General features: G+C 60.1%; 1 protein-coding gene across 36 annotated transcripts in view; it reads left to right on the top strand.

Moving 5' to 3' along the window:
* The window catches only part of KIF1A (kinesin family member 1A), a 113,727-nt gene that overhangs the window by 65,338 nt on the left and 28,473 nt on the right, over nucleotides 1-19,916 (top strand). For 12 of the 36 annotated variants that reach the window (XM_045368125.3, XM_045368124.3, XM_045368123.3 and 9 more), the window contains 11 exons: nucleotides 864-1,001; nucleotides 8,827-8,945; nucleotides 12,108-12,193; nucleotides 13,257-13,395; nucleotides 13,523-13,694; nucleotides 13,914-14,004; nucleotides 15,371-15,489; nucleotides 16,448-16,503; nucleotides 18,060-18,168; nucleotides 19,086-19,152; nucleotides 19,309-19,393. In XM_045368125.3, coding sequence (XP_045224060.1) covers nucleotides 864-1,001; nucleotides 8,827-8,945; nucleotides 12,108-12,193; nucleotides 13,257-13,395; nucleotides 13,523-13,694; nucleotides 13,914-14,004; nucleotides 15,371-15,489; nucleotides 16,448-16,503; nucleotides 18,060-18,168; nucleotides 19,086-19,152; nucleotides 19,309-19,393 — 1,181 coding nt within the window. Of the gene's footprint in view, nucleotides 1-863; nucleotides 1,002-1,808; nucleotides 2,070-8,826; nucleotides 8,946-12,107; nucleotides 12,194-13,256; nucleotides 13,396-13,519; nucleotides 13,695-13,913; nucleotides 14,005-15,370; nucleotides 15,490-16,447; nucleotides 16,504-18,059; nucleotides 18,169-19,085; nucleotides 19,153-19,308; nucleotides 19,394-19,916 lie in introns of all 36 variants that reach the window. The other 24 variants (XM_045368098.3, XM_045368107.3, XM_045368106.3 and 21 more) reach the window with 3 other exon arrangements.

Here is a 19,916-nt window from a genome sequence, read left to right as displayed (position 1 = left end):
TGGGGTACAGACTTGGGATTGGTTGGTTTGTGTAGGAAAGGCAGGGGTGATGGCAAGTTGCTGACTGTCTCTAGGAAGTAGCAGGACCTGGGCAGCTCTCCCCAGCCTGCAGTGCCCCCCAAGGATATCAAAACATCACAAGTACAGAAAATAAAAATATGATTAATGTACTCATGCACACATACACATTCATGCAAACACACACTAATAAGCATTCATGAAGACGTGCACATATATGCAGCGTACACTCCCACAGTCACGCTCCTCATTCTTCTTCCCTGTTCTCCCAGGTTACATGGCTTTTGGAAGGACGGGCAGCCACTGTTGATGTGGTTTCTCTTATACCTGAGACCTAGGGGCACAATGATTGCTTTTCTTTCCTTCCACAACATTTGAGGGGAGTGCTCCCACAATAATAATAATTTTTAGGCTATTTTCTCTGTCTTCTGTGTCCCTACCTCCAGTTTGCCCTTTATTCCTTGAGCTCTTGGGCCTCTGTGGCCTGATCCCCCTTTCTGAGCTTCACTTGGGTTCTCTTCTTGCCTCTCTGCCAACTTTCCAGCAGCCCAGTGCTGCCAGCACCTCGAGCCCCCCACTGCTGGTTCCCCGGCCCACCCCCTGGTGGGAGTTTGGGAGGAGCTGTTGGTGACCTTGCATGCTTAGCTGAGTGTGTTACCTATGGCTGACCAGCTCCAAGGGTCACAGAGGGGTCTGTCTAGCAAGCCCCCTGAACCTTGATGACCCTGAGCTGGATGTTGTGGCTGGAGCTGGGCTGAGTTCATTGTCCCCAGGAGATAAGGGTGTGTAGTGCCAGCTACTGAGTGCTGGGCCTGGGTCCACATTGACCTCTGCCGTCCCTGCAGGCAGCGCCTGGACCTGATGCGGGAGATGTACGACCGCGCTGCAGAGGTGCCCTCCAGTGTCATCGAGGACTGTGACAACGTGGTGACCGGCGGAGACCCCTTCTATGACCGCTTCCCCTGGTTCCGGCTGGTGGGCAGGTGGGCACCTCCTCCCTTCCTTGGCAGAGAGAGAGACTGAGAGAGAGAGAGAGAGAGAGAGAGAGAATGAGAGACTGAGAGAGAGAGATGGCAGTGGGGGTAGGAGTGGGCCCTGGCCTGACACAAGGAGCGGCCCTGACAGGTGCTTTTCCAGCCCCAGACTTCCAGCCCTGTCCTCCCTGGCCTGAGGTTCCTCCCAGCCATTCCTCTCCACACATCACAGGACCTATTATTTCAGGGGACGTGGGATGGGGTCTTGGCACTGCCACCCAAATCCACTACAGGGCTGTAGCCGCCAGAACCCATGCTATCTGTGTGTGTGAATATGTGAGGCTCCCAAGCAAACTCTCCGGGTCACCTGGTGGCCCTGAGGGTGGGAACATGGAGGCAGGGCTGTGTCACCCAAGCCTTAGAGACGACTGCCTCCTTCCCTGGTCTCCCAGTCTGGGGTCTGCACCCAGCCCCCTTCACCCCATGGGACTGTGGCATTCTGAGGCCTCAAAGTGGCCAAACTCTCGAGGTCCTCATATGGCCTCAGCCACTCCCAGCCGAGACCCCTGTTCTCAGTCCCACCTGCAGGTGTCCTCCGGAACTTTCCGGAACCTTCCTGCTGGCCATACATGTGATTTCTTTCCAAGACTGGGGGCACAGTTTTGGTTCTCTTGTCTTTTAAAGCAGCATTCTCAATGGTCTGTGTGTTTGGTTTTGGTTTTAAACAGAAGTTCCCCCCAGCCCCGGCCCCAGCCCCTGTTCGTCCCTGCGAGTCGCTGGTGTTAACTTCTCTCTGTCTTGTCGCACTAACCTCAGTTCAGCCATCTCTGGCTGCAACAGCTACCCTCTTCTGAACACATGCATGAGCGAGCGCATGGCTGCTCTCACCCCCTCCCCCACCTTCTCGAGCCCCGACTCCGACGCCACCGAGCCTGCCGAGGAGCAGAGCGTGGGGGAGGAGGAGGAGGAGGAGGAGGAGGAGGAGGACCTGGAGGACGACGTCTTTCCGGAGCACGAGCTGTGCGACGGCCGGGACCCGTTTTACGACCGGCCCCCCCTGTTCAGTTTAGTAGGAAGGTTGGTGAGGTCGAGGAGAGCATGCTGGGGAGGACCCAGCTCTTTTGCACAGGAGCACTGCTGCGGGCACAGATGGACCGCTGGGGCCTGGCCCGGGCCCTCCCAGGGCAGGCGAGGCAGGTGGAGGGGCTGACCTCCTGAGGAGAGCACACAAGGGCCCCCGGGCCCTGCATCCTTGCAGTGGGGCTGCTCACCCATCCTGGAGACGGTTGCTTTGGGCCAGCAGGGAAGAGTCCGGGTTCCAGGTACAGAAGAAGTAGTGCACTCCGGAGCTTGCAGCTGTGGCCCCAGGCAGGTGGGACTATTTCTGCAGAGAGGCCGTAGGAACCCCAGGGTGGCTCAGGCACCCAATGGCCGAGTTCCTCCCTGAAAGTCCCAGTGCAGGGCCCGAGGGACATTTGGTAGGTGAGGGCCAGCCACCCCCAAGCTGGATGCCCGTTCTGTCATTCTCCTGGGATTCAACACTGTCCTAGCGCAGGCAGCCTCACCCCAGCTCAGCTGTCATCCAGAAGAGACAGAGGCTCCCAGCTGCTCTCAGTGCTCTCCACTCTCTGTGGGGAAAGGAGCTGAACCCAGAGGCGGCCATCCTGACGCCAGGGAAGGCCTTCCTTTTAGGAGTGGGAGGCAACTGCTCACCCTCCCATCTCCCTCTGAAGCGGTGGGGCCTGGGCAAACCATGCCTGTCTAAAGGTGAGGACGACCGCATCCCTCCTGACCTCCTCAGTTGTCATGGCCAGAGATGGGGACATGTGACCCAGTGCCCTCATGGAACATGCCCTTTGCAGAGAGAAGCTAGTTACCACGTTGCCCAAATCGATGAGAGACCACGGTTGGGAGACAGAATGGAGGCTGGGGAAGCCCAGACCCAGGGAGCAGGCATCCTGCTCTTCTGGCAGATTTGGCAAATCCAACTGCCTTCCTGTTATCATGGAAGGGAAGTCAGGTGAAGGAAAGATCTAGAAACCTGGCTGGAGTAGTCCGAAAGTCAGCTCAGGAAACAGCTGAATTTATATGTTTTTCATATATGAATGTCATAAGATAATTCTTAATAACAACCTTTTTTGGAGATTAAGATTGCTTCCCTGGGCTAGGCCAGTGGAAGTTTTCAGAAGTCTTGAGCTTGGAGCAGCCGTGCTGACAGCTGAAGGCTGAGGGTGGCCCCAGATCACAGAATTTGCACGAGCTTTACTCTGTCCTTGGGTGGAGATGGTGGAAGGAAAGCCTCGCCCTCCCTCTTGGAAGACAGCAGGTCCCCATGGGCCCATGCCATGGATTTATTCTGATTAATTTTCCCTGAGTGTTACTAGGCTGTAAGGTGAGATGAGCTGGCCCACCAGATAAAAACTTGTGGCACCCTCCCTCCGAGATGCTGTGGGCCTGTACTTCCCACTCTACAGCGCCCAAGAGGGAGCAGTGGACCCCAAGGCCAGTTCCATGCAGGCCTCTCTCAGAAAGCCCCAGGCTGTAGGGCCAGGCCCCTGCACCTGCTGGGCCCCAGGAGTGGCTCCAGGTGTCAGGCAGGTGAGGGATCAGGACGCACAGGGGGACGAGGACATCAGGAGAAGTGGGGTGGGGCTCTCGCAGTCTCAGCCAGAAAGAGCTGGGTCCTTCCAACATTTTTTTCCCCTTTTGTGGATTTGAGATTTTACAAAACTACCAAACCAAACAAAAATCATCAAAGAGAGACCTGGCCCCCATATTGCGGGTTGGTCTGTGAAGGGCTTCATTTGGAATCATCTTAATCTTTTTGGTTTGGCAAGAATTGGCTTCTCCCACGCAGCAGCTGTGCAGGCCCAGCCCTGGGAAGGCCCCTCGTTGATTTTCCTTTAACCTTCTGGTAGCTGCTGGCTCTCTCTCCAAAGCTTCAGCGAAATAGGGGCACCCACTCTTGTCCCCTCTGGAAAGGCTTCCCTGGGTCCCAGCATGCGTCTTTGCACCTCACCAATCTGTGGTTAGCGCCTGCCTCCTCCCTCCCTCCCGCCACACTCAGCCCTCGCTCTGTCTGCCTCTGCTGCCGCCTCTTTCGGGCTGGGTTTCAGTCTGCTTCAAGGTACCCTGGCCTCTGCGGAAGGCCCATCCGGCACTGGCCTCCTGTGTTCCACACTGGGGCTTCTCACCCAAGGCCAGGGTCGGCCCCCAGGGGCCTCTGCCTCTGGCAGTCTGGGGCACCAGGTGACCTGGGGAGGCAGTTGGGTTGGTGACCACTGCCCATTCCAACAGGAGTGGGCCTGGGGCTCTGATTTCCCCTGGCACAGGAAGGGTAGGAAACACGGGAAGGGTGGGTGGGCACGGGAGCTGCAGAGAGAGCAGGGCGAGAGCTGACTGCCTGGGATGAGGGTCCCTGGGAGGGGAGCAGGGCTGGGAAGGGAGCGCAGGTGTCTAGGGCTGGGTCGATAAACGTTGCTGCGGCTCGAGGGCTTCACTCAGGGTCAGCTCTGTGCCTGCCCCCTGGGCTGGCAAAACCACGCCACTCCCTTGAGTCCCACATGGTGCTCTTGGTGGGCTGGGGCCCCTCTCTCTTGGTATTTGCAGCATGGCTGTGGATGGCGTTTCTCGGCCTGAGATCCCGAGAGCCACGCTCTGTGCGTTGGGTGTGTCCGCTTCAGGTAGGGACAGGCCTGGGCTATGTTCTGGCTCCCAACATGTCAGGTTATTTCTGGCACCTGAAGGGCAGGTGGGGGGCATGGCCTGCCCAGGCCTGTTGCCTGGGAGGGTGTCTCCACTGGGCAGAGACGCCAGGCTCCAAGATGCCAGGCACCAGCGCTCTGCCCCATCGCCTCACACTTCGGGTGCATTGGTTGGCATGCTCTCTTCACAGAGTGGGGGGGCACCTTCCAGGCCCAGCTCACAGCTCTCTTGAGGCTGGTGCTGCCACTGGGGCAGTGGATTCCGGGTCCCAGAGGTCCCTTCTGGCTGAACAAGTCTATCACCAAGCCAGGCAGACTGGGACGGGCAGTGGGGAGAGGAGAACACCCGACACTAGAGCCACAGCCGGATCCACATGTCTCACTGGTGGCCTGGGGCCTGGGTCAGTGCCATGAGGATGCTCACAGGGTGCAGTAGAGATCGGGGATCATTTGGTGTCAGACCCCAGGAGTCCTTTTCATTGTATAACCTCCACCTGGATGTCCCTCAAGGCCCCACCCTCAGCAGTCCCCACCTTTGGGGCACAATCTGGGCTGCATCTTGCCCATCTGTTTGAAAGCAGCAGCAGTCTGTGGTGCTGCAGTGTCTGGGTCCCCCCAGCTCCCAGCATGAGGACAATCTGAAAAAGCATGAAACAGTCAATCTGCTGAATTAATCAGCTGTGGAACTAGGCAGGTGCCCAGGTGAATTGCCCACTCAGAGTGGGTGGGGAAGCGCCCATGGAAGCCAACCCTGGCCCTAGAAGTAGGCGGTGGAGCTTGGTGTTCACACAGTTGAGCTGGAGAGGAGTCCCGCGCAGGCCCTCGCTGCCAGGCCCTGGCCACTTCCTTAATCTCTGTGCCTCAGGCTCTTCCTTCCTCTGTGCGATGGGGTATAAGTACCACATTTCATCGTTCTAGTGTGCTGAGGCCCTGGGTGGATTTTGTGCATCTCCAAGAAAGAAGGGTGCCGCTGGTTGAGTTGAGATGGCTGTTTATTAGGACGTGCCCTGGCGAGGAGATGGGGGTGCGCTGCCTCCCGGGAGACAGAAGAACAAAAGGCCCTGTGTGCTCACCACGGTGCTTGGCCCCTCGGGAACCTCTATAGATGCCGGCTGCTGTGATTTCTGCCATGATGCTTCATAATGGGATGATCTGAGCCTGGGGCTGTGAGGGACTTGGGCCTCCTCGAGCCCAGCCCCTGTCTGATTTGTGAGGCACTCGCGTCTGTGCTGTGCTGCTGGTGCCTGAGCCCACGGATGGCAACATGGCAGAAGGCGTCCCCTCAGAGTCAGTTCCACATGGCATTTGTTCAGCAGGGAGGCCCTGTGGAGACAGCCGGGAAGGGGCCTGCCTGCTGCAGTCTCACCATGTGACTTGGGACGGGCCTGGCCCCTGCCTCAGTTTACCTGTCTGTGCACGGCCTCAGACCCCTTTGGACCTGGCCTTTCAGGGCAGTGGAGGAGGGTGAGGAGGGGGTCAGGTGAGACCCTGAGAGCTAAGAGTGGGGAGGGTGTGGCCCCTTCCCTCACTCAGGTGCAGAAGGCTCCTCCCTCTGGGTGGGGTCCTGGGGAGCTCAGAGGTTTGTGGGTCACCTTTGTGGTGCCGTGAGTGGCACATGTGGATGGCCCCAGAGCCCAGGGCTCTGCTCACTGCCAGCAGCCCCTGCGGAATTGCCCTAAGCTTCTGGGAAGGCAGCTCTGGTGAGGGGTCTTTGGGGTAGGAGAGGTAGTGTTTGACCCTGTCTGGGTGGCCCTGGACAGCTATAGCCTCTCCTTCCTGTGAGGCTGTGCCAGTGGATTCAGTGCCTGAGTGTCCTCACCTGGCCCACAGTGGGAGTGGTCCCGGGTCCCGCCCCCTCTCTGAGGGCTGCCCTATGGGCTCCCTGCAGAGTAGGGTGGGGATGGGGCAGTCTCTTCATCCTCAGTGCCCTTCTGCCCTCCAACCCTGGGATTTTTGCAGTGGGCACTGGCTCTGGGAAAGGGTGGGGTGGGTAGGGACTGGAGGGCAGGGGCTGGCTCAGAGCCTGGCAGCGTAGGCCGTCCCCCCTGGTCTCCTTACGTCTCGCCCAGTATGGTGCGACAGCCACTGGGAAGAGCCCGTGCTCTCTGGTGGCCCAAGTCCTGGCTCTCGCCAGCCCCACTCCTGGACATCTTAGCTTTGCTCAGTTTGTAGCAGCCCCTTTTCCCACCCCCACTGTCAAGCAGAGACCCTCGTCCGGGAGCCCGGGGTGCCCTGGGGAGGGAAGGCATTGCCGTCCCCCTCCCAAGGGGGTGCTGGTGACTCCCTGCCTGTAGAGCACCCAGCAGGACTGTGGGGAGGGACCCCCACCCTGTGGGCCTCAACGTCCTCTCGTGACTAGGGCCAGGCTGAGTTTCCATGGGCGCTTCTGGACATAACCCGGGTGGGTGGCCCAGGGCAGTGGAACCCCAGCCCCAGCACTTAAGTCAGGCAGAGCCACCTGCAGCCCTGTGGGTAACAGGTCCCTCCCTGATGGGCTCCGTGGGTGTGGAGCACTCGCTTCTTGGGGGGCATCTTCAGAGGGCGTGTTGTTCTGGGGAGAGGGCCCAAGAAGCCACCAGGGGCTTCCTTTACCCCAGGAGGGAGGACTGAGGAGACTTTCAGGCCCCTGGAGGGCAGCGAGACCCTTTTCCTACTACAAGCCTTGCCTGGGCCATTTTGCAGTGGGGGCAGTGGTCAGGTCTCAGTTTAGCAGAGCCACTCAGAAAGCAAGGGAGGTTCCATGGGGATGTGTAAAGTCAGAATGAATGAGACGGCCAAGGGGAAGGTCCTGACAGTTGCTGGGATGCTGGGGCCTCTGAGGAGGGTTGAGGCAGCCGACGAGATGGAGGGTGGGGCTTCTGCATTGGGAGCAGGAATACCCGGGGCATCCATGGACCCATGGGCCACAAGGCCGAGCTTGACTGTGATGGGGAGGCAGGGCCTGGACCCCCAGGGCCACATGGGGCATGGATGCCCCTGCAAGGAGCTTGGGTGTCACCAAAGGCGTGGGAGGATGTCCGACTGGTGCCTTGAGACCTTTCTGGCTGCTGTGGAGCCATGGCAGGGTGGCTGGTGGTGATGGAACAGTTGAGGGGGGCTTCTTGAAGACTTTTGAGGTGGAACTGATGGATTTGATGAGTAGGAGAGGCCACGGTGCTGCTGGTTTCGACTTGCTGCTGCAGGGAAGTCGGGGGGGGGGTTAGGGGGTGGAGGGAGCAAGGTCAGGAGCCCACCTGAGAGAGGTATTGGACATTCACAGCCCGCTGAGTCTCACTCAACCCCTCATCAGTATCTGCTCTGGAATTGAGGGCCCCAGGCACGGCCCTTTCCCATGCCGGAGGTCACGGTGCTCAGAGCCACACCTGCCTAGAGCAGGAAGCAGGGTATCCTTCCCCATGGCTGGGTGGCGTGGGTCTTCCAGGGTCCTCTCTGTCTTCCCAGCTGCCCACATATTGGTCAGCACAGGGAACGCAGCAGCTGTCTGGCGACCGTAGTTGCTCGTGGTCTCTGCCTAGGCTGGTCCTGGGAAAGGAGGGGTCTTGGTGCTCTGGGTTGCACCATGGCCCTGGGGGTGTCCTCAGGGCTCCATTCAGCACTTCCCTGGGCCCTAGACTAGGGGTGCCTCATCTTGGCCAACTCACCTCGGAGCTCCCACCTGCTGAGTTTCTGTTCAGGCAAGGGGTTCTGTGGGGTCCGTGAGTGCCAGGGACCCCTGGGAAGTGGGCAGGAGGCAGAGCAATGCTGGCCATCAGTGCCAGTGTGAAAGGGTGGGCAGCACAGCGTGGTCTGGGTCCTGGTCTGGCCCCCGTCCTCCTTGAAGCAGGCTGAAACCGCCCTCCTCGGGTGCTCCCTTCTCAGGCAGCCAGGTCCGGGCCCAACTGGGCTGTGCCTCTGCTCGCCGCGGCTCATTCCTCGTCCTCCTCTCTGTCCCTTCACCTCCTGTCTCCTCCGAGTGCCCACCCTGCCTGTCCCCGCCCGCTCTTGCTGTCCTGGCCCTGGCTGTCCTGTCCGGCGGCTTCCCTCTGCTTTGCAGCTCCGTGTTGTGTCGTGAGCCAGGCCATGCTGCCACCGCTGCCGTCAGAACACGTGTGGAGGGGTGGCCCATGACCACAGCCTCTACTTCCCCCCAGGGCCTTCGTGTACCTGAGCAACCTGCTGTATCCCGTTCCCCTGGTGCACCGTGTGGCCATCGTCAGCGAGAAGGGCGAGGTGAAGGGCTTCCTCCGCGTGGCCGTCCAGGCCATCTCAGGTGCGTGTGGGTCAAAGGCCGTGTGTGGCGTTGGAGCCTCTGGGGCTGGCTCTCACCTTTGCAGGCAGAGGCAGGGACCTGAGAAGGGCCCTCTGGTCTCATGTAGTGGTCAGTGGGAAGCTGGCCTCAGCTGGCCCTCCACTCTCCCTGGGGTCAACCTGAAGCTGTTTTTCCACCCTGTCCTTAGCTGGCACCTGGGCCTGCTGCCCCCCAGTGCGCCCTGGAGGGGAAACCCCTGCTGCCCAGCTCTTGGCTCTGGCCTCCTGGACTCCCTGGGGTCAGCTGGGGGTGCCTTGGGGGCCGTGCAGGCTGAGCCCAGTGCCATCTGAGCCTGCTCTGGTTGGGGGTCTCCACCTTCCCATCAGGCAGCCCCAGATGGACCCAAGACCACCTGGATCCCTCCCCCAGCCTGCTGCAGAGCAGGTGCTCTCTGTCAACACATCCCACCTACCTGGCTGTCTCTGCAGCCCCAGGAAAGGCTTGCGAGGCGCCGTCCCTGGCCCCTGGGCCCTGCTCAGGGCAGCCCTCCCTGGGGTGCTTCTGGTTCCCTGATGCACTCCCTGGTCTCTCAGGCACAGGCCTGTCTGCCTCCACACTGGGCCTGAAGATGCAGCCCCTCCCTTGGGGGAGGTGGAGACTGGCACTGCTCGGCCCAGGCCTGGCCGGCTCCTGATGGCGGGAGGCACCAGCGCAGCCCCAGAGTGCCTGTGAGCCTTGGTTTGCTCACATGTAAATGGAATCCGTTGTAATGCTCCACACCTGATAGGAATGTTGAAGGGTACTCGAGAACACAGATGTGAAAGAACTTGGCTGCCTGGGAAGCTGCAGGGCAAGAGGTGGCTTGTGCCATGAGGGAAGGTCCCACTCCCTTCCCAGCCCACCCTGGGCTCCTCCACCGAGGTCTCCCCTCACCAGGGACCACTCTTTTTCCTCTCAAAGGCCTTGGCTGCCTGGGCATCCTGGGGAGGGAGTAGTACAGACAGACAGGCAGGCAGGCAGATGGATGCAGAGAGGACGTGCATCCATGGCTGCAGGGGGGCTCCTGGCTACCTGGTTGGGGCTGCTCAGAGGAGTGACTTGGAGCAGGCTGAGATGGCCATACCCCTCCCCAGATGGCAAGTCCCCCAACTATGAGATGGCTCATATTCTCCACCCTGAGATACCTCATATTCCCCGCAAGATGCAAGATGTCTGGTCCTCCCAGCCCTGCTATCCTGGCTGCCTTGGGCGATTGTAATCCCACCTTATTAATGAAGTTAATTTGACTCTGATGTCAAATTCTCCTTAGCCCATAATTTCTTTCTTTTCTTTTTCTTTTTTTCTTTCTTTCTTTCTTTCTTTCTTTTTTTTTTTTTTTTTGACGAAGTCTTGCTCTGTCACCAGGCTGGAGTGCAGTGGCTTGATCTCGGCTCACTGTGCAACCTCTGCCTCCCAGTTCAAGCGATTCTCCTGCCTCAGCCTGTTGAGTAGGGTAGCTAGGACTACAGGAGCATACCACCACGCCCAGCTAATTTTTGTGTTTTTAGTAGAGATGGGATTTCACCCTGTTGGCCAGGCTGCTCTCGAACTCCTGACCTCAAGTGATCTGCCCATCTTGGCCTCCCAAAGGGCTGGAATTTCAGGCATGAGCCACCACGCCCGGCCAGCCACCGTGTCCAGCCTAGCCCATGATTTTTAAATGTTGTTTACAGCACCTCCCACTGGCCATGTCTTTGCTTGCCATCCAGTCACTGTGATACCACCGTGCTGAGAAGCTGGGGGCCCAGCTGGGGAGTAAGGGTGAGCACCAGGGAAGGGCCCCAGCTGCTGCTGCAAGGTGCGGTGTTTACCGGAGCTGCAATGCTCAGGAAAGCTGGGAACACCTATTACCTCCCTCTCCCCTCCAGGAGGGGCCACCCCCACCTCACCAGGTCCTCCCGATCCTGCCTTGTGCCAGCAGCTCCCACCAAGTGGTCAGGATGGCTGAGCAGAGCCATGCTGACCACTTCCTCCCACTGGCCCCCACCCTGACAGCCACCCCTGAGAGTGGGGCTGCACCAGAGGCTGTGGGGCCGGTCCATGTCCTTGTGAGGGCAACTGCCGTCCTGGTCTGCCCTGGTCAGAGGGGGCCTCTGGGGTCCACGTGGAGGTTGCCCATTTCCCAGGCCCCGGGTTCAATCTCAGTGCAAAGCTCTACCTCTGTCCTGCACCCTATGGGATTGAGAGGTACCCCCTCCTCTCAGATGAGGATCACCAGTTAGGAAGGTGCACGGCAGCTCTGAGCCCAGGTCTGCGTGCCCAGGTCCACAGCCCCTGCTCTCCCAGGTCATATACTGGGAAACCAGTCTGGGACAGTGCCTGGGAAGTGCTCCTATCCTGGGCTGGGTCACCAGGCCTCCTGCCGGCCATCCTACAACTGGATCATTTTACGTTGGGTGACACCTAATTGTTTCCCTGTCTGATGACTGTGGTGGTGGAGAAGGGAACTTAGAAAAGGCCCCAGCCCTTGCATTGGTGGTCTCAGAAGTCTCACCAGCCCTACCTGTGACCTGGGCAAAGTCGGTTTACTATTCCCTCAGCACCGACTCCTCCATGAGCAGGCACTGGCTGTCGCAGACCATGGCAGGATAGAGCCCAGGGCTTCGGGCAGCGGGTCCACTGAGAGCTCTGAAGGCTGGGGAGTGTGGGCGGATGCACCGGCAGGCCTGGGGAGTTGCGTGAAGGGGCGGTTGGTGGCCCTCGAATGTCTAGACAGGTGATAGGTGGTAGCTTCACCCACATGGTGGCAGAGGCACGTCGTGATTCTGGAGGTGGAACCAGCGGGGCTGGCGGGGTGGTCTCTGCGCATGGGGATGGGGAGGGGCCACCCGGGTTCTGCTTGAGCGCCTGGGAATTCGGGCAAGATTTGGTTTTGAAAATATAGACTTTGTGACCCCTATCAAAGTGGTCTGTGATGAGGCCATGGCTGCTTTGGGACTCCTGGGCAGTACAGGCGGGTGGTCAGTGTGCCGGGACATGCCCTGGTTGTCACTGAGCCACGGGTGGCAGCTTCGGTCAGGGGCCTGCTGCCCGCTCTTGCTCCTGTGCCCTCACTTTGACTGCGGGGTGGCCCAGCCTTGCTCTGCCCACACCCACCTCAGGGGACAAGCTGGGCTCCAACCATTTGCTCCATTCCTCCTGCAGCCGATGAAGAGGCCCCCGATTATGGCTCTGGCGTCCGCCAGTCGGGAACTGCTAAAATCTCCTTTGACGACCAGCATTTTGAAAAGGTACCAAGCTCCCTCCCAAGTCCCAGACCTGGAGGTGCCTGGCGCTCACTGGAGTCCTGTGCACTTTGCTCCTCTAACGCCCGTGTCTCATCCCACGGGCCTTAAGTCCTCTTGGGGTTCTTCCCTCTGGTCCAGAGCACTGAGGCTGCCCTGTCTCTAAGCACACCGCGCCCCTTTTCCCGGGTTTGCCCTGACCCCTGGATCCGCCCATCTCCCACCAAGACCGCTCCAGGGTCCAAGCCGGGGTGCAGAGCGGGTAGACAACACTAGCCTCCAGAACAGACACTGAGGTGCAGCCATCCCCACCCTGTCTCCCTTCTCTGGAGCAGTTCTCCTCTGGGTCCCCACAGGACAGCGCATCCCACTGCCCCCTTCGCCTGCTCCCTGCCTGCCACCCAGTGAGAATGAGGGGCCCCCTGAGGCTGCCTACCTGCGGTCCTCATGTGAAGGGCCAGCGCTGTGTCCAGTGGCACCTGGACCACTCAGTCTCCTCTTCCGCTCTTGAGAGAGAGAGAGAGGTGGAGGAAGGTCCCCAAAGTGCACCCCAGGCCATGCTCAGGTGGCTCCTGCCCCCAGATTCTTAGACTCGCTTCTCAACCTGTGCCCACCTGGCCATGCCGTCACCCGGAACCTGGGTGACCTACTCCCTGAGCGAGGTGGTCTGTCTGCCCAACACCTTTTCTCTTAGAGGGGCTGTCGGTGTTGGGGGTGCCCAAGAAGGGGAGGGGAGAGAGCTAACCTGCTGGGCAAGGGGCCCTGGCAGGCGGGGGTCCGGCTGAACTGAAGACCAGAGAGGCGGGTGGTAAGTTGTTTCCAGGACAGCTCAGACTTCACATAGTCGTAGGCTATAGAATCCAAAGACACACATCCACAGCGGGGGAAACTGAGGCCTGGGGAGGTGGGTGACCCCCACAAGGCAGGGGCAGGTCTGGTGCATGGGTTCATGGAGGCCCCAGCCCAGGCTCTGGGTGGCACAGCCCTCCGGTGGGCCTGTGACAGGGTCTGCGGTGCCCCTCCCCAGCCAGCTTCTGGCTCTCTTTGACTCTGGTCCCCCTCTGATCAGTTCCAGTCTGAGTCTTGCCCCGTGGTGGGGATGTCCCGCTCGGGAACCTCCCAGGAAGAGCTTCGCATCGTGGAGGGCCAGGGCCAGGGCGCAGACGTGGGGCCCTCAGCCGACGAAGTCAACAACAACACCTGTTCAGGTGGGTTCCCCAGCCCAGCTGCCCAGGGCGTGGGGCATGCTGAGACCCGGTTCCTGAGCCCGGCCCAGGCCTGTGGCTGGAAGACAATATGGTCTGGAGGTCCATGACTCTCCTTGACTCCCAGCAGCGGTGCCCCCAGAAGGCCTCCTCCTAGACAGCTCTGAGAAAGCCGCCCTGGACGGGCCCCTGGACACTGCCCTGGACCACCTCCGCCTGGGCAGTACCTTCACCTTCCGTGTGACAGTCCTGCAGGCGTCCAGCATCTCTGCCGAATACGCTGACATCTTCTGCCAGTTCAAGTGAGCCCCTGCTGCCTTTGTGTCCCCACGCCGCACAGGGACTCTGTGCCCGAAGCTCCCCTGCCTGGGCACCGAGCAGGGTGCAGGCCATGTTGGTGCCATGTCGGCCCAGCCCCAGCACCCTGAATGCCCCAGCGCCCTCATGTGAAGTGATTCCACCTGGTAAGGTCTTGTCCCAAGTCCCACACCCCATACCGAAGCACCTCTTCTGCTTTGCAGCTTCATCCACCGCCACGATGAGGCCTTCTCCACGGAGCCCCTGAAGAACACAGGCAGAGGCCCCCCACTCGGCTTCTACCATGTCCAGAACGTACGTCCCTGGGTGCTTCTCCCCATCCCTGCCACCGACCAACCCTCCCAGGGCCTCTCTGAGCATGGCTCATTCTCCCTCTTCTGAACACCAGTTGTGGGCCAGGGCTGCCCTGAGCACCAGGAACTCCAGTGCCCGGCAGGGTGTAGGAGTGATTTCTGGGCAGTGGGAGACCCTTGATGGGTTTACAACTGGGAGATGGGGGCTGCTCAGAGCCCCTGAGAGCTGCTCATGGTGAGCATAGAGCCGATGGGGAGCCGGATGCAGGTGCAGTGGGGCCTGGGGTTTGTACTGAGGGCTGCGGGTGCTCAGTGAGGGCAGCCCTGGCTTGAGTGTTGGGAATGGGAAGGAGGCAGGGTCACAGGGGCTGCAGGGTGCCGGCAATGTCCTGAGAGGTCTGGAAAACTCCAGGCAGGAGGGTGATGGCAGCTGGGCTGCTAGGGTCATGGAGAGGAGGGGCCTTTAGGGCAGAGCAGCTCCTCCTGGAGGTGGGAGAACTGGGCTCCTGGGGCAGCAAGGGAAAGAGGTGCCTAACAGTGATAAGGAAAGCTACCAGGGAGCCAGGCTTTGAGTGCCAGGCCGCGGGTGTAGATTTGGCAGGGCTGATAACCTGGAGACTCGGTGGGTTAGTTGCCTGGGACTTCTGTCACAAAGCACCATAGACGGGGGCATCTCAAACAACAGAAATGTGGCCTCCCACGGCTCTGGAGGCTGGAAGCTCAGGATGAGGGTGTGGGCAGGGTCGCCTCCTTCTTAGGCCTCTATCCTTGGCTTATAGAACAGCTGCCTCTTCCTTGTATCTGTCCGCGTGGCCCTCCCCCTCTGCGTGGGTCTGGGCCCAAACTTTCCCTTTTCATAGGGACAGCAGCCATGCTGGATTGGGACCCACTGTGATGACCTCTCTTTAGCTCCATTATCTCTGTAAAGGCCCTATCTCAGGACACACTCTCATTCTGAAGTCCTGGGGTTAGGACTTCAACATATGAATTTGGTGAGGGGGACACGGTCCAACCCGTAACTCTTGCTGAGTGGGGCAGGGCCCAAGAAGGGGCGCTCTGCAGAGACCAGCACTGCCCTCTGTCACCTTTCCCAGCTCTGTGTTCTGAAAGGGCAGCTGACCACGTGGCCCCCGTTCATCCTGGGGAGAGAGGCCGAGAGACACACTCCAGAGTCCGTCTGGGGCATGTGGTGGGAGGAGGGGCTGGGCTGAAGGGCCTAGAGGAGGCTGCTGCCCCTGGGTAGAGGTGGGCCCAGCTAGGGGTCCCAGATCTGGGCCTGAAGCACTTAGCTCACTGATGTGACTCTCCTTCCCCCTTGAATGTGGCCTGGCCGTGCCCTCCTGTCCTCCCACCTGCCTGCCCACCAGATCGCAGTGGAGGTGACCAAGTCCTTCATTGAGTACATCAAGAGCCAGCCCATTGTGTTTGAGGTTTTCGGCCACTACCAGCAGCACCCGTTCCCGCCCCTCTGCAAGGACGTGCTCAGGTCAGTGCCCTGGATCGGGGGTTCGGGGTTGCAGTCCTCAAAGCCCCTGCCCAGATCTTTTCATCCAGCTGTCTTGAAGCTGCAGAGCCTATGCACCCCCTGAAACCCACCTCCCCTGCCAATCCAGGAGGCCTTTTGCCCAGGGCTGGCAGGACTCAGAGAGCGATTAAGAGCTCTGGGCCTTCCCACAGCTTCTCTCCTTCAGGACTGCAGAGCGTTCCTTGTGAGCATTGCTTGACCTCCTGCTGGCCTGGGCAGTGTGCAGGGGCTGCCAGCTGTAGGATGCTGGGGTGGCCCTGGGGAGACCACTTCTGCTGCTGACCAAGGACCCCAGGAAAGGGGCCCAGCTGTGCCACACCCTGAGGAAGCCCGGCCTAGCTCCCTCAGTCCATGCAGCCTCCTGAGACCTGGAAAATGGGGGCTCAGAGAGACTCGTGGGGCTGGGACGTGAAGTCAGGACTTCCACTCAGGCCATCTCACCCAAACCCTTGAAGGTGGATAGGAGTGTCTACCCTGGGCCAAGCCGGCGCCTCCTGGGCACCTCGAGTGCAGAGAGAACAGCAGAGGCCTTGGGTGGGCCCTTGTCTTCCCACCTCCAACTCCCCTCAGCTGTCAGGCAGGACTGGGAGCTCAGGGGCCCTCCAGGGTGTCAGGGAAAGAGAAGGGCAATGAAGGGTTTGTTTTGGGGCTGCTTGTCTGTCCTTGGGAGTGCCTGAGGGACTCTGGACTGGAAGCCAGAGCTTGAACCTTGCCCTGGTTTCCTGTGGCCTCTGGGGTGGAATCTGGGGTCCCAAAGGTCCCTCCTCTTCCTCCCACCCAAGCTGGTGGACAGTCTTGGAGAAGAGAGGGCGGGAGGGGGCAGGGATGGGCACCTGGGGCCAGTAGCCCTCTGTCTCCTTCTGACCCCTCCCACCCAGGGTCCCACAAACACCTCACACTGGTGTTTCTTTCTCCACAGCCCCCTGAGGCCCTCGCGCCGCCACTTCCCTCGGGTCATGCCACTGTCCAAGCCAGGTAGGAAGGGTCTCTGGAGCCATCTCAGGGCAATGGGCTCCCCTCACTGTGGGTGCTATCGTGGGCTGGGCCCCCGCAGTGGATGCTGTCCTCTGTGACGGGGCTGTGCCCTCCCAGGCACTCTGGGGCCACCCTGAGCCTGTCAGGCCTCATGGGGTCCCCATGGAGCAAGGGTCTGCCCTGTGCCCAGAGAGTAGCCTGGAGCTGGTGGCAGAGGTGTGGGGAGCCGAGGAAGGAAGACAGCAAGGGGGCTGGGGGCTTTGACGGGACTTCAGGCATCTCAGCAGAACACAGAAAGGTAGAGATTTGGGGGTGAAGGGCAGTCTAGGAAGCTCCTTCATGGGGGTCCAAGGCTGGAGGTGGGAGTGAGAGCGTGGGGTCAGTCAGGGAGGAGTATTTGTCAGAGCTTTTGCCCGGAGCCTGGAGCCTCTGCCTGTGGGAACAGGTGGGTCATGGAATAGCACTTGAGATTCATTGGCTTTTAGTTAAAAGAGTGGAGTTTATTCCCTGCAAGACCAAAACCCGAGGACATGGTTGGGGGAGAGCTAAAGGCAGCCAGACTGAGGCCCGGCAGGTGTGGCTGAGTCCCTCACAGCCCAGAACCCTTCTGAAGGAGGGAGTGTGGTCCCAGGCACCAGCGCCCCAGAGGGTAGGGGCCTGTGTGAGAAGCTGCCTCTGCAGCTGGTGGGTGGAGGCACTGGGTCTGCACACGTGGTGACTAGGTGTCAGCCTCTTGTGCCTGCCTTGCAAGGACCCTGTCCTTTGAACCCCTGTAAGATGAAGGTTTGCAGGCTGAGGACACTGTGGGAGGACACCCTCCAGCTGCTGCAGAGCCAGTCCCTGGTCTGTACAGGTTTTGTGGCCCGCAGTATGGGTTCCCTGAGATTCAGTCTTCCCCACAGCCTGCAAGAAAGACCTGTAGATCCATATTTGTAGGGGAGGTGGAGGAGGCTCAGATGGGACTTGCTAGAGGAGGACCTGTGTAATGTGTCTCAGAGAAGGGAGTGGTGGACAGAGGTGGGTGAAGGATGTGAGGACAGAGGCTGTTTGTCAGGAGCTGGACACGAGTGGAGGGCCAGTGGGAGCTGAGGGACAGGGCCTCTTGGGCCAGGCCTGGGTGCTGGTGAGATGTGCTTGGACTGGTGCAGTAGGCTGTAGCCAAGGTGTGGTGTAGGCGATGGGCCTGGCAGCATGGCAGAGGGGCCCCGTGAAGGTTGTGGGGCTTTTGAACAAGTGTATCTGTGGCTGCCCTGTTGGTTCTTGGGGTCTTGACCACTGTTCTCCTCATGAGCTGTGCCCAGTGTGCATGGCCACATAGCTTTCCTAGCCGGGGCACAGAGAACGTGAGCGTCCGTGTGACGTGCTGAGGCCAGAGTGCCCAGGACCCCGTGTATCTTGGGAATGGCTGGGGTTGGCTGGTTGTTTCCCTTGAGGAGGGGGAGGTGCCCTCACTGCCTCTGAGCCCCCTTGGCCCTGGCACCTCCTCCTTGAGTGTGCCCTTGGCACGTGATGGGTCAGGTCTCCCATCCATGCATGCCGCCTTCCTGTCCCTACAGTACCCGCCACCAAGCTCAGCACACTGACGCGGCCCTGTCCGGGGCCCTGCCACTGCAAGTACGACCTGCTGGTCTACTTCGAGATCTGTGAGCTGGAGGCCAATGGCGAGTGAGTGCTGGTGCTGGGACCCCCAGGGTGTGAGTGTGGGGGGGATGGGGCGGAGAGGGACGAGGACCTGAGCTGCCTGAGGGATGCCAGCATCCAGTCATCCTTCCAGCAGGTGTTCACTGCAGACCTCTTGTGGGCCCAGCCTCATCTTGGTCCTGGGGAGTAAAAGCAGACAAAGCTCCCCGCTGTCCTGGAGGAACTGGCATGGGGGGCAGGGAGGTGCTGGACAGATAAGCACCTGAATTGGTGGCCCCATGGTCCTGAGCACTAGGACAGCAAACCAGGACATGGGTCGGGGACGGGGCAGCAGAAGACACTTACAAAGTGATCAAGGGACTTTTGAGCAAAGACCTGAAGGAGGTGGGAGGGGAGCCCTGAGGCCCTGGGGAGGCAGGTTCCTAGGCCCCAGTGCTGAGGCCAGTGGGGATCTGCCTGGTGCCCTGGGGGCAGCTGGGAGCTGGGCTGTAGCTGGCAGCTCAGGGTGGGGCCTGGTGGAGACTCTGGTCCTTGCTCAGAGTGGGACAGGAGCCTTAGAGGTTGGAGCAGATGAGCCCATCTGCTAGGATTTCCTCTGGATCCTCTGGTCTTGGGTTGCGGATCTGCAGGGCACCAGGGAAAGCAGAGGACGCTTGGGAACTTACAAAGATCCAGCCCAGAGGGACCAGGCCGTGCCATACTGTGTCTCCCTGTTGGACACCCTGCCAGTCCAGTGGGCAGGGCTGGGAGGCAATAGCCAAGGAGGCCTGGTGGGTTTCTGTGCTCAGCTGACCCTGGTCTCCATGGATCAGGCCACCTGATCTTCACCAGAGGGAGCTGCTGATTTTTCCCTGTTTTTGCTCCCATTCACTGTGTCCTGTGCTGCAGGGAGGGCAGGGAGGAGGGGCCGGCCGCTCCTCACATGTGTCTCTCTCTTCCAGTTACATCCCAGCTGTGGTGGACCACCGTGGGGGCATGCCATGCATGGGGACCTTCCTCCTCCACCAGGTGTGAGCCCCTCCCAGCCCTACCCTGCCTGTGTCCCCTCCCCAACCTCCACCAGGTGTGAACCTCTCCCTGCCCCTACCCTGCATGTGTCCCCCTCCCTGACCCCAAGTGGCCCCCTGAGCCGTCTGATCATATCCTCTCACCTGGCACCGGCAGGGCATCCAGCGACGGATAACAGTGACACTGCTGCACGAGACAGGAAGCCATATCCGCTGGAAGGAAGTGCGCGAGCTGGTCGTGGGTGAGCACAGTGTGGGGGCTGCCTTGGGGGGTGGGGCCGAGCTGGTGGGAAGAGTACAGACCCTGAGCTGGATGCCCGGGTTCTAATCACACCTCTGCGTCTGTTGCTGCGTGACCCTGGCCAAGTCACATAACCTCTCTGTGGGTCACCTCCTCGCCTGAAAAGGAGAGCCTTGGACCTGGGTGGTGATCTGCAAATTTCTATTTAATCAGTGTATTGGACTTCTGGGGCTGCCGTGACAACATGCCACAAACCAGGTAGCTTCAGACAGCAGACATTTATCATCTCACACTTCTGGAGGCCCGAAGTCCAAAATCAAGGTTCCGGCAAGAGACACTCTCTCTGAAACCTGCTGGGGAAAATCCTTCCCTGCCTCTTCCAGCTCCTGGTGGTGGCCAGCATCTTGGGTGACCCTGGCCTGCAGACGCATCACTGCATTTTCACAGGCTTCTGCTGTCCTGTGTCTTGCTGTAGCCCTTTCTCCTAAGGACATCTGGCGGGTCGGATTAGAGGCCCATCCTGC

Source organism: Macaca fascicularis, chromosome 12 (genome assembly GCF_037993035.2).
Source record: "Macaca fascicularis isolate 582-1 chromosome 12, T2T-MFA8v1.1".
Lineage (NCBI taxonomy): Eukaryota > Metazoa > Chordata > Mammalia > Primates > Cercopithecidae > Macaca > Macaca fascicularis.
This window is presented reverse-complemented; position numbering and strand designations above follow the sequence as displayed.